Here is a 14,476-nt window from a genome sequence, read left to right as displayed (position 1 = left end):
GCATCAGCAGCATATTTTCCCTGCCTGACTGGGTAGGATGGATTGATGTAATGAGGCAAAGATAGATCTAAAGGTAATCAAGCCTCATGCCATGTACAGCTTTAAAGGTAATAACCAATAACATGAAGTAGCCCAGGAAGCAAACCAGCATCCATGTGGCTCCCAAGTAAAAGCATTACTTACATCATCCTTGGGATGTGCAAAATTCTATGTGGGTCTGCATTCTGTATCAGCTGAAGCTTCCAGATAATTTTCAAAGATAGGCCCATATAAAGGGCATTGGAATCATCCAAATAGAAGATGACCAGGATGTGAGTGATTGATCAAAGAGCCTCCGTATCCAGAAAGGGGAAATAACTGGCATATAACAACAGCAAAGGCCCTTCTAGCCACAACTGCCACCTGCTTCTTGAGCAGGTCTCATGAGTCAGGAGGAAAATTAAAAACCACATCTGCCTGGGATAGGACATCTACAGTCCAGGACCAAAATGATAAACTCCCAGATTCAGAGGCTCCACCCCGCTACTCATATATATCCTAGATGCAATGATAAACTGTCCTTCATGCGCGGGGCAGTGCTGAAAACCACTGTGTGCATATGCGCCGGCCAGCTGATTGTTGGGTGCACATGCACACCAGAACTTGGCAGTTCGGCTTTTCCGGAGCATGATACCCTTTCCCACACAGCAGTGCTGAAAACCACTGTGCACATGTGCACTGGCCAGCTGATTGTTGGGTGCGCATGCGCGCTAGAACTCGGAGGTTCGGCTTTTCCGGAGTGTGGCCCCGATGAGTGTGAGTGTGTGTGTGAACGTTTCCCTGCTACCTTTTCAACACTCAGTGCCGAAAAGGTTCACCATCACTGCTCTAGGTGGTGTGCAATGCCCTTTTGCAGATTTCGGAAGCTGCGTTCTACAGCTTCCAAAATGTTTTTTAATGTATGGCAGGGTGTATTATGTGGTTGGTCTTGTACCTTGTTTCTTCCTTTCTCTCCCCACCATGTTGCACAGACATCTTGTGACAAATGATTGCAGGTACCCATTCTGCCTGAATTGTTCACATAGGTACCTGGGTACTGCCATATCGTGTTCTGATGCAACTGTTTTTGATGGCCTTGCGATAAACTGTGGTTTCTAGGCTTTCATCTTTCTGTCTGTTGACCAGTACATCTAAAAATGTCTTGGAAGATGGAGTTCAGTATGGTATGAAAGTCTTTCTGTGCATTTCTCTTGATGACAAATGTGACATCCAGGTAGCGGCACCAAAATTTAGGTGTGTAGTTCTGAAATGCACAGTGTTCTAGTTCACTGTTTCTGCAATGACTCCTGATATTGGGAATCCCATGGGTGTTGGGCTTGGTCATACCATGCCGTGTCATACTGTGAAGTGCAGAAAAAATGTTTATTTATATAAATATATTTGTGCAGATTTGGCCCTAAAATACTTCTTTTGAGTGTATTACTAAAATACACTCAAAACCGTAGAAATGGTGGTAGACTTTAGGAGAAACCCTTCCATACTTCCACCTCTCACAATACTTGACAACACAGTATCAACAGTAGAAACCTTCAAATTTCTAGGTTCTATCATATTGCAAGATCTAAAATGGACAGCTAACATCAAAAACATCATTAAAAAAGGACAACAAAGAATGTTCTTTCTGCGCCAACTCAGTAAGCTCAAACTGCCCAAGGAGCTGCTGATTCAGTTCTACAGAGGAATTATTGAGTCTGTCATTTGCACCTCTATAACTGTCTGGTTCGGTTCTGCAACCCAACAAGAAAAACACAGACTTCAGAGGATAATTAGAACTGCAGAAAAATAATTGCTACCAACCTGCCTTCCATTGAGGATCTGTATACTGCATGAATCAAGAAGAGGGCCGTGAAAATATTTGCAGATCCCTCGCATCCTGGACATAAACCGTTTCAACTCCTACCCTCAAAAACGACACTATCAGAGCACTGCACACCAGAACAACTAGACATAAGAACAGTTTTTTCCTGAAGGCCATCACTCTGCTAAACAAATAATTCCATCAACACTGTCAGACTATTTACTGAATCTATTTATTTATTTATTTATTTATTTGTTTATTTATTTATTTATTTATTTATTTATTATTTAAACTTTTATACCGCCCTTCTCCCGAAGGACTCAGGGCAGTGTACAGCCTACATTAAAACAGTTAAATATACAAACTTAAAATAACAATTAAAACACGTATTCAATAAAGGCCGAAATTAAAACCGTCAAATTGACCATATTAAAATACCCAATAAAATTATTAAAATTGAAAAAATTTAAAAATTTAAAATTCAGGCCAGTCCCGCTTGGATAAATAGATAGGTTTTCAATTCCCGGCGAAAGGTCCGAAGGTCGGGTAATTGGCGTAAACCGGGGGGAAGTTCGTTCCAGAGAGTAGGTGCTCCCATAGAGAAGGCCCTTCCCCTGGGGGCCGCCAGCCGACATTGCTTGGCGGACGGCACCCTGAGAAGACCCTCTCTGTGAGAGCGCACGGGTCGGTGGGAGGCATGAGGTAACAGCAGGCGGTCCCGTAAGTACCCGGGCCCTAAGCCATGGAGCGCTTTAAAGGTGGTAACCAGCACCTTGAAGCACACCCGAAAGACCACAGGTAGCCAGTGCAGACTGCGCAGGAGTGGTGTTACCCAGGAGCAACGTGATGCTCCCTCAATCACCCGCGCAGCTGCATTCTGGACTAACTGGAGTCTCCGAGTGCACTTCAGGGGTAGCCCCATGTAGGGAGCATTGCAATAATCCAGACGAGAAGTGACGAGAACATGAGTGACCGTGCATAAGGCATCCCGGTCAAGAAAGGGGCGCAACTGGCAGACCAGGCGAACCTGGTAAAAAGCTCTCCTGGAGACGGCCGCCAAATGATCTTCAAATGACAGCCGTCCATCCAGGAGAACGCCCAAGTTGCGTACCCTTTCTGTTGGGGCCAATGACTCGCCCCCAACAGTCAGCCGCGGTTGCAGCTGACTGTACCGGGGTGCCGGCATCCACAGCCACTCCGTCTTGGATGGATTGAGTCTGAGTCTGTTTCTCCCCATCCAGACCCGTACGGCTTCCAGGCAACGGGACAGCACTTCGACAGCTTCGTTGGGGTGGCCCAGGGTGGAAAAGTACAGCTGAGTATCATCAGCGTACAGTTGGTAACTCACCCCAAAGCCACTGATGACCTCGCACAATGGCTTCATATAGATGTTGAACAGGAGAGGCGAGAGAATCGACCCCTGAGGCACCCCACAAGTGAGGTGCCTCGCGGTCGATCTCTGCCCCCCTGTCAACACCGTCTGCGATCGGTTGGAGAGGTAGGAGGAGAACCACCGATAAACGGTGCCTCCCACTCCCAACCCCTCCAACCGGCGCAGCAAGATACCATTGTCGATGGTATCAAAAGCCGATGAGAGATCTAACAGGACCAGGGCAGAGGAACAACCCCTATCCCTGGCCCTCCAGAGGTCATCCACCAACGCGACCAAAGCTGTCGGAACGGGTCTAGATAGACAGCTTCATCCAGGTACTGGGGGAGCTGCCACGCCACCACACTCTCTACAAACTTCGCCACAAAGCGAAGGTTGGAGACTGGACGGTAATTACCCAAAATAGCTGGGTCCAGGGAAGGCTTCTTGAGGAGGGGTCTCACCACCGCCTCTTTCAAGGCGGCGGGAAAGACCCCCTCCAACAAAGAAGCATTTATAATTCCCCGGAGCCAGCCTCGTGTCACCTCCTGAGTGGCCACCACCAGCCAGGAGGGGCACGGGTCCAGTAAACATGTAGTGGCATGTAACCTCCCCAGCAACCTGTCCACGTCCTCGAGAGCCACAGAATCAAACCCATCCCAAATAACCTCAACAAGACGCGTCTCAGTCATCTCATCCGGATCATCGCAATCTTGGTCCAAACTATCCCGAAGCTGAGCGATTTTATCGTATAGATAACCACTAAACTCCTCGGCACGTCCCTGCAAGGGGTCATCCCGTCCCCCCTGGTGTAGGAGGGAACGGGTCACCCGAAACAGGGCGGCCGGGCGGTTATCTGCCGATGCAATGAGGGAGGAAGCGTAAGAACGCTTCACCACCCTCAGTGCCACTAGGTAGGTCTTTGAAAAAGACCTAACTAGTGTCCGATCAGCCTCGGAACTGCTGGACCTCCAAGTACTCTCTAGGCGTCTTCTCCGGCGTTTCATCTCTCTCAGCTCCTCAGAGAACCAAGGAGCCAATTGAGATCTGCGCCGGGTCAGAGGCCGCAAAGGCACGACATGGTCCAAAGCCCCAGCCGCGGCCTGTTCCCAGGCCGCAACTAGTTCTTTGGTCGTGCCGTGGGCAAGATCCTCAGGAAACGGCCCAAGCTCCGTCTGGAACCTCTCGGGGTCCATCAGGCGCCTGGGACGGAACCAACACATTGGTTCCGTCTCCCTGCGGTGGTGAGCGGTGGTCTGAAAGTCTAGGCGGAGGAGAAAATGATCTGACCATGACACCGGTACCATCACTAAATCCCCTAATACCAGATCATTAAACCACTGTCCAGAGATATAAATCAAGTCCAGTGCGGACCCCCCCGTGTGTGTAGGGCCATCAGTTACTTGAATCAGGTCCAAGGCTGTCATGGAAGCCTGGAACTCCTGAACCACCGTCGATGACAAGCCGGCCGATGGCAGGTTGAAATCTCCCATGACCAAAAGTCTGGGGATCTCAACCGCCACCCCGGCAAGCACCTCCAGCAGCTCAGGCAGGGCTGTAGTCACGTAGCAAGGAGCCAGGTAAGCGATCAACAGACCCATCTGATTCTTATGGCCCCACTTCACAAGAAGGGATTCACAACCGGCTATCTGAGGAACAGTGGACTCTCTCGGCTCGAGACCCTCTTTCATTACCACCGCCACCCCTCCACCCCTACCCTGGGCCCTTGGTTGATGGAATGCTCGGAAACCTGGAGGGCACAGTTCAACTAGGGGCACACCCCCTTCTGTGCCCAACCAGGTCTCAGTAATGCCCATAAAGTCCGCGGACTCCCCGTGAATAGGATCGCAAATCAGGGGGGCCTTATTAACCACAGACCAGGCATTGCACAACATCAACCGGAGGCCCGGGCTCTGAGGATCCTGACCTTCCGTGGAACGGGGAAAGACTGAGGGGCCAGAGCATGTGGTCGCTTTTAAACAGCGAGCACGTGCTCCCAGAAAATGATACGGCCCCTTGCTTCCGCCATATCTGCCCCTCCTACTTACCGTACAGATGGAACCAACCTCAACATCTGGAACGTACCCCTCACCCCCCTCCTTTGGACCGGATGAAAGAACGCCGTGAACAAATCCTGGGACTGGACCTACCCTCCCCGACAAGTTTTTTCCCCCACCCATCTCTTCCCTCCCCCCCCTTTAAAAAACCCTTGTACAAAACCCCACAGATTCTTCTTCCTCGCATGCCACCTCTCCGGGTCCCAAGACCCCTCGTTAAGGCAGGCCCTCGATAACCCAGAGGGCCATTCCTGCGAGGCGGGGGAACCTCGCAGTCGAAGAAGTTCAGCAGACGTATATTTCATGCATAGAATTATAAATAACAGCGTGGAAAAAAGGAGTTCCCTGGTCGCTAGATGATATCGCGGCCTATGGACAAAGCCAGGACAGTCACAAACCAGGACCAAATGGCCGGTAGGGGCAACAGTCAAGATGGAGATTGGGCTGATGGATTCCGCCCATACTGAAAGCAGCAAAAGTTTTTGCCCACTAATGCCGTCCATGGCTAAAACCGAGGCCGTCCAAAATTGATGCCGCCAGTCCCGGAAGCAGAGAAGATTTTCAGAGAAGCAGAAAAGATTTTCAGCCACAGATGCCACACGATATCATATACAAAGTCAGCTAAAAACAAAATTCCGTCTGCCAGAGCTGTCTGTGTCCAACGCCGGTGTTATCAGTGTCGCTGAAAATAATACGGCAGACAGTCCAGCCGCCCGCCATTGATGACAAGTACGGTCATAGCGCGGCCATGACGCGACAAGACGATCCCAGATGTTACCGATGGTACACTGATGGTATCGCTGATGTAAAATACCGCTGAATGCTGCCAATGATGACAAAACAGCAAACTATCGCATGTGGCCGACAGGCAGCAAAACCGCGATCCAGCCCAGCCATTTCCAGCGAGCGCCACTCCATACCGCTCCGCGCCCCTCCAAAATGGCCACCGCCATCTGCCATCCGATGGAATCATTGGTATCAGTGCTGCTAAGCAATGCCGCTAAAGAACTAAGCGGCCCACTCCCAGCCGCCGGTGTCATGAGCGGCCGACAGCAGCAAACCACGATCCATTTCTAGCGTGCGCCAATCCGCGCCCCTCCAAAATGGCCACCGCCATTCGCCGCCGATGGTGTCAGTGCCGCTGATGGTATCAAGGCCGCTGATGGTATCAATGCCGCTGGACGATAAATCGGCCACCGATGTCCTATGCGGCCGCCTGGCAGCGAAACCGCGATCCGGCCCGGCCCCTTTCGCTGGGCGCCGCTCCGCGCCCAGCCAAAATGGCCGCTGCCATCCGCCGTCCGCCCGACTTTCCAGCCCCGTTCCCGGCAGCCGAGGGTCTGACAAGACCCAAAGGTCTCTCTTCGGCTGTCGGAAGATGATCTACGGGGCAGTGGGTCCAGGCAGCTCGGCATCCACCTCCGCGGCATCACGGCTGGGGAAAAACCCGACCTGCCGTCCGCATGACTCTCAAAATGCCGCCATCCTGCGCATGCGTAGTAGAAGAATCTGCGCTACTATTAATTGTCTCATAGTTCCCATCAGCAATCTCTTTCCACTTATGACTGTATGACTATAACTTGTTGCTGGCAATCCTTATGATTTATATTGATATATTGACCATCAATTGTGTTGTAAATGTTGTACCTTGATGAACGTATCTTTTCTTTTATGTACACTGAGAGCATATGCACCAAGACAAATTCCTTGGTGTCCAATCACACTTGGCCAATAAAAAATCTATTCTATTCTATTCTATTATTTACTAAAGAGAAAGCTCAATGTGAAAGAATGTACAGGTGCACTTTGAAATAACTAACTCAAAACAATTCTCCATAATAATTAAAGCTATTTCATGAGAAAACAGATATTCAAATAATAATTATCAGAGAACAGCATAAATATGCTTATATATCCTTTATTTACTTGAAGACTTCCAGATGTGTGTGCGACATGTCAAGATTTTTAGTCAGCAAGCTGGGTGATGGTACCAAGAATTATAGTTCCAGGAATGAAGAGTTTCAGATAAAATAAAATTATTGTTGCCAGGTTCAACATCCTGTAAGATCAGGACACTGCCATGGTTGCATTTTTAAAAAATTCCACAACAGAAAAACAAGAGTCAATGGGTGGGATTTTGAAGAAGTTGAAAGGCGAAATTAATTAATTAATTTCTGGAAGGTTATCCCCAATATGTCATACACACACATGCCCCATTACACATGTACATGCACAGTCACACAGAGCGCATAGGTACTCTGAAAATCATTGATAGTTCTAGGAAGGTGCATGATTTATAGAATAAGCTAGAAATGGCTGGAAACATATATCATTCCAGCCCAGGAGTGGGCTTCAAAATGTTAGCAAAGGGTTCTCTGCCCGGTTGCTGGGTGGGCATGGCCATGGTGGGTGTGACCTAGTCAGCCTCTTGCACCATGGTGGGTGGGTGTGCGTTTTTGCCCTCCCTGGGCTCCAGAGGCTTTCCTTGAGTCTCCGGGAGGGTGCAAATGGCCTCCCTAGGCTCCAGAAGCCATTTGGAGGCCAGAAACAGGCCCGTTTCTGACCTTCCCAAACTTCCAGTAAGCCCGTTTTTTGCCCTCCCAAGCCTCCGCGTATGCCCTGCACTTAACCGCATCCAAAACTGGTCTCATGGAGACTCCGGGGAAGGGAGGAGTTGGCAGAGCCAGCCAGGAGTGGGATTTGGGGGTTCTCCAAACTGCATGGAATCTTAGCAAGAGGTTTTTCCGAATGCCTGCAAACCCCCAGCAGGCCACCTCTGTTCCAACCTCAGATCAAACAAACTACATCGTTGCCTTACTGCAGTAAGTGAATTTAATCATTATCTTTTCTAGCTTTCTGAGGGTTTGAGAAGGCCATAGGGGGTTTCTGGGATAGAAAGTTCTCAAACCTGGAAGCTTTTCTGAAAGATGATATTTGTATGGTGTTCCCATCCCAAACTGGGAACTTCAGGATTTTAAAAAGAATCACAACATTTCGAATTACTTACTTAAAAATTAGTAAGTTTGAATCTATTTTTTTCCTGGTATAGCCAAATAATTTTGAATGCTCTGTTTCCCTTCCTAGCATCTTTGTTTTATATATAATGCTGGTATTCCTCAGGATTCTAAAAATTCTGAAGTATACCTGCATTATATATGTGACTTAGGTGCATTCACGCTGATAATTTATCATTAAGAAGAGTTATCATTAAAGGAACCAGTTCTATAACTGAGGAAAAGGAGGCATCCTCTAAAACAGGGGTCTCCAACCTTGGCGACTTTAAGACTTGTGGACTTCAACCCAGAGTTCCTCAGCCAGTTTTGCTGGCTAAGGAACTCTGGGAGTTGAAGTCCACAAGTCTTAAAGTCGCCAAGGTTGGAGACCCTTGCTCTAAAAAGCTGGTTTTGGATCGCATGTTGAACTAATAACATATGTTTTGTTTGCAATTACTATTTCCTTTTTTTAAGTGATTGGTGACTGGTGTTTGACACTGAGTCTGAATAGGAAGGAAAAAAACAACCTCACTATTTGATTAGGTTTCTAAAATGCAGCTCAGTAAACCTGATGATTCTGATGTCTGAGAGCCCTCTACTGGAGTATGGATTTAGCACAACAAACTTGTTCCTAAAAAGAACTATGCCTGTATGGTTAATTCTTAAACAGTAAATATTTCTTGAAATAAAAGGGGAGGGTACTGAAAAAATAAAAACACCATGGAGCTTTATAGACTTTTCTGCGGGAATCAAAACTTTTCATCCTCAAAAATGATAGGCAAAGAACATATTGAATACTATAGAAAGATATTGTTCACTTTGCTGGTGGTTAACATCAACTTTTGTAGGGTTTTTTAATCTGCTGTTATCATTATCATTATTATTGTTTTGTTGCAGGAAGAGCCCCAAAACTCCTCCTCAGAAAGAAGAAGTGGTTTACAGTCAAGAGGCTGAGTGGTTGTGATGGATTCCCGAGAGAACCACCTGCACATACAGAGTGTAAGCTCTTGAAATAACATTTCACTCAAGCGCGGAACTCTTGCACCAACAGCTGCAATGAGACGGCAACACTTCAGTATTTTCGTAACTAAAAGTCAGCTGCAGATGCTTGGTAAGTGTACCCATTGACATCAGCATTCATAGTTCTTGCCTTGCTGATCCAAATTTTCCTCCTCTTCCTATAGTTTTGTCCTACACCTTTTTCTCTTTTTAGTGTCTCCTTCTCTGATTTTTTTTTATAACTCATTTTTCTTCATTTCTATTTGATTTTGTCCCATGCATCTTTGGTTTTGGTGTTCTTTTTGTGCCCTTTTTCTGTTTCTCCTTCCTAACAGAACAGGCTGCTTGTATCCTCAGAAGTGTCTGAAGGATGGATGACAATTGTTGATGGGATTTAAAATAAGCAAGGATGAAGGATTTTTAGATCAGTTTTTTTTCTGATCTGAGAGATTTGAAAACTACTGGAAAGCTCAGAAAGCCAAATGTAAATGAAACCTTTTCTTAGAATAGATTTGAGTATATGTTAGCCAACGATACAATTAATATATCTTGATAAAGTAATGAGTGTAGATCTTTATTAAAGGATGGTTATTGTGTTGATGGATATGTATTTTGCTTAGCTACTGCTAAAACTTTGGCTACCAGTTCACTGAATGGTTATATGGTGAAATTGTATTCATAAAACTGTGAAATCATTTTTAATGCTTTTTTATCTTAGCTTTTCATACAATTGAACAAAGGACAAAGCTCATATTTCACTTTCTGGGTATCTTGCTGAATATGTTTAATATTATTCATATCCATACTTAAGGGAAAACCATGACTCCTGAGTGAAAGTCCAGTAAGCTCTAAAATGAACCCACAGCATAATTAGCCTCTTTTTGATCTTTCTTACAAGGAACTAGTTTGGTAAGGAACTTAATTTAATCAAGAACTTAATTTTGCTTGTTTATATCCTTTAATCTTGTTAGCAAGAAAAGTAGTATAATTATGTTTTTCAAGATTTAGATAACTATATTTGCCTCTAGGGCTGACATATAGAATAATATGTAATATTATTAGGTAATAATAGAATACATGTCATGATTTATAAGAGCTCAGCCTTAATATATTCTCTTTTATGCCATTATTTGCTGATCCACATTATTATGTCTTTGGTTAAGAACCTTTGGTTCTTAATTTGCATGGTTCAGCCATTCTACAATAATACAACAGCATATTCCCACCAGCTCTTATGTGCTGAATTCTAAAATTGTCAAGGTTTGATTTATGATTTCTCATACAACACAGCCCCGAGTACATCTGGTCCATGGAGTTCAATGGGATATATTCACCTGCAAGCATGCTTAGAATCCCCACTGAACTTTGATCTGTCTAGTCTGAAATAAATCTTTTTGAAATAAAATCTGTTTTTCTGTTGGAAAACCCAAAACTCCAATCCAAATGTTGGGGAAAACTGCAGCAGGAGCAGCATTTCCTACTACAATATATTGTAAAATAAAATTCAGCTCTTTTTGTAGTTGCCCTTTTTTATATGTATTGTACATTCAAATATTCAAGCTCACTATTTTACTTATTTGTCTTGTAATTTAAGTAGTTTTTCTCCCCGTGTTGATTTTGGCAGTTTATTTTAAACTAAATGTAAAATATGTTCAAAAATTAAAATGCTATAAATTGTGCAATTTCCTTTTATTCTTGGTTGTGTTTATACAGTTTCATATCTAGGTCTTCAGTTTCACAAGTATTTATTGTGCTTTAAATTCTGTTCTGTTCTCAGTAGAAGTTATAATGGATTCATCCATTATAAAAAGCCAAGGTACTTATTTGGGGCTTGGCATAATGTATAAAATGAACAGTTTTTTGAATATATGGTTTATTACTGGCTTCCTTTTTACATTCCATCCTGCATATTATACTAAATGATGCAGCAAATACACTGGCAAACCTATGAAGAGTTCCAGAAAAGTACATGATTAATGAATTGTTTGTGTCTTGATTAGCCAGTCTTAGCATTATACGCAGATGTAAAATCCTAGATTCATTGGAAAAAATCAGAGAATAAAGAGATCAAGCTATATATCTGTCTTCTGGTTTCTTTAGGATTGATAAAGTCAGAGCCTTTGATTTAAATATCATGTTAAGCTTGTCTATGTAAGTCTTGTTAATTGCACTTACAGGTGGAGGCTTCAAATACAAACAATTGAATTTACTGCTAAGCCAATCTTACATTTCAGTGTGATATGCAAATTCAGTCTACATCTGTAAGTTAATGTCATGTGCAAGCAGAAATGCATGGCTTCTTTATGATTTCTTTGGTTATTTCTTGCTTTTTTTTTAATGTCCTGGATCTCAAATAGGTTTATATAAGGACAAATTAAGAGATGCTAAAACAAGGAAAACAGACTGCATTCATACAAATGTGGCATTCTGTAACTTTGCTCATATCTATAAGATTTATTAGTTTCTCTAAATCTGAACAAGCCATAACTAAAGCAAAGAATAACGTAGTCCATTAACATAAGAATTGAGAAGCTGAGGCAGAATTCTCCTTCGAATGAAAGATGGCAGGGTTCAGTTGTGATACTGCATTGGGATTTTGTGTTTGTGTGAATTTTGCCAGAACAGTTTGTGAATCATGTTTTTTATTTAATATATCGTATGAATCCAAATAAGTACGAACTATTGAATAAATCAAATTATGTCTTAATACAATGTATGTCTCATTCTGCATTAATCTACCTTGAAGGAGTATCCCTGAGACTGGATAATGACTATTCTTTGCTGAAACCCACTCCACATAGCCCCAGAATCATTCTAAGATATGATTTGATTAACCATGATTTATGAAATAAACTCAGATTTATTGGGTTTATACATTATAACGAGGTACGGTTGATGTTTTATAAACCACAAAGGCTGAGTGTGCAAAGCAGGGGTGAGTTCTACTTACCTTTACCTCTGGTTCACAATGGGAGCGCACTTACGCGCTTGCTTTGCTCATGGACTTGCTTTGCTCACGTACACACGCACGCTTCTGCGCATGCACAGATCGTCAATAATGATGTCCGAGCGGGTGGGCGGTGCCTCCCGCTGCTTTTACTACCGGTTCACAAGAACCTGAGAGAACCGGGAGCAACCCATCACTGGTGCAAAGCCAAGATGAATCAAATTAGTGCAATGTTGATCTCTGCCATAATGTTATAATCCTAATTGTTTCATGGTTAAAGCTCATTGTGAGTCTTATCATCATAAAGTTCTTTATTTCATTATTGAACTCAGTCCTTTGCCTAACTTATAAAGAGAAAGACTCCATCAGGTTTAATTGGAAACTCACAATAATTACATGAATATGTCCAGAGCTGGATTTTTTTGGTCAATAGTATAAAAGTACAGTACTAGGAATAGAAGCATAAAGTACCGCATAGAAGCAGTTATTTATTGCTTTCTTCCAGGATTTTTTCCTTCTTTTTTCTTTTTTTATGTTTTTTACTTGTTGGTTTAGTTTATGGTCTGGAATTTCAAGGTGGTGTCTCATTCGAGTATTAACTGTCAAGCATTGCTTAGCTTTTTTTTTAGATAAACCAATATTCATTGGGTACCAACAACCTTTGCTTAGTGTAATAATTCATAAGTGACAAGCCAGTTCTTAACTTCTCTTTGAATGTACAAAGAAGGATAATGTATCACTTCCCAATATATATTGATAGATATATATACAGTAGATAAACAGAAGGAAAAGAAAAAGGGAGGGAAAGTATAAATTCAGACACATAAAGAAATGTGCTTTACAATTGTCTAATAAATCATTATACTATATCATTTAAAATCCTAAAAAAACAATTAAATTCGATGCAAAATATAGTTGTCAAAAACAACAAAAATGTGTATCATAAAATCATAAAGTGCAATAAAGCATTTTAAAATTACTATTAGTATACAAAAGGAAAAGGGGAAAAAGAATGAGAATCAATCAAAATATTATTAAGAAACCACTTTTCAAGTATACCCCTTCTTCCAATTGTGCTTCAAATATACCATAAATTACAGTCAATATATTTGTAAGCATTAGGTTTCTAATTTCTTGTCGGGTCCTTTTATCCATTTTTTCCTTAGACATTGTATTTAAATGTCTTAAGTTTGCGTTGCTGTGTAATATACAGCATATCTGAAAGCTATTTTTAGTTGAATTTGTTCAGTTTCTGTAGTGAATGGGTACTGCTAATTTTTTGCTATTGCTGTGTATTCTCCATGTTTAGTGATTGGTTTAGTTATTGAGCTACTCTGAGCATTGTTTTTCTTAGTAAGTTTTTCCTAAAATGAACTTGAGCTAATGCAGTTAATATGAGAAAGGTCCACCAATTAACACTTCTTTTTAAAAGGCGTCGTATTTCTCAATTGTTTATCTGTATGAAGTCTGCCTATTTTAAGTCCCTACTATACAAAAGGTATTACCTTCTAAGTCAACCTGTAGACAGTACATTAGTGGCCAAAGTAACATTGTTCCTAGTGACAAAATTATAGCTGTGTTAAGCCTATGAAAAAATACCTCCAAATCCAAAATGAATAAAATCATTATTAAGACCCAATGAACATGTCACAAAAATTATCCGTAAACTTTCAGGTTCTCCAAGTCTCCAATCCAAAACTTAACCCAGATTCTTCAGACATAGATTTGTAATTCAGAGTCAGCCTCAATTATTAGAATGAATGCATTAATCAGGGGTGAATGATGTTGGTGAAATCTCGTCTAACCTTCCATAATAGCACACACAAAAATAGCTGACAGCCGCATCTTTGAAACCTGAACACTATTAATCCCAAATTTAAACTAAATGTATATCCAGCATCAGAACTCAAATAAATAGCTGCTAGATTGGTTTCATATTTTTTTTTTACATTTATCAGTCTCTCTTATCCCATACAACTTCTGGTTGAAAGACTGTTCTATGCCATGTTAAACAAATGCATTCCCTGTTTTTTAAAGTATTGTATAGTCAGGCTGGTAAGAAGCCTGTTATTAGAACACAGCAGCCTGCAATTACTGCAGGTTCAAGCCCGGCCCAAGGTTGACTCAGCCTTCCATCCTTTATAAGGTAGGTAAAATGAGGACCCAGATTGTTGGGGGGGCAATAAGTTGACTTTGTAAAATATACAAATAGAATGAGACTGTTGCCTTATACACGTAAGCCGCCCTGAGTCTTCGGAGAAGGGCAGGATATAA

At 42.8% G+C, this 14,476-nt stretch overlaps 1 protein-coding gene across 1 annotated transcript in view; it reads left to right on the top strand.

Annotated features, from left to right (window-relative positions):
* Window positions 1–9,231: 9,231 nt before the first annotated feature.
* The window catches only part of FLT3 (fms related receptor tyrosine kinase 3), a 64,069-nt gene continuing 58,824 nt past the window's right edge, over window positions 9,232–14,476 (top strand). The window contains exon 1 of the mRNA XM_058186601.1: window positions 9,232–9,367. Coding sequence (XP_058042584.1) covers window positions 9,313–9,367 — 55 coding nt within the window. The 5' untranslated portion in view covers window positions 9,232–9,312. The remainder of the gene's footprint in view (window positions 9,368–14,476) is intronic.

Source organism: Ahaetulla prasina, chromosome 5 (genome assembly GCF_028640845.1).
Source record: "Ahaetulla prasina isolate Xishuangbanna chromosome 5, ASM2864084v1, whole genome shotgun sequence".
Classification (NCBI taxonomy): domain Eukaryota; kingdom Metazoa; phylum Chordata; class Lepidosauria; order Squamata; family Colubridae; genus Ahaetulla; species Ahaetulla prasina.
The sequence above is the reverse complement of the archived record's forward strand: the minus strand, read 5'-3'. Positions and strand labels throughout refer to the sequence as shown.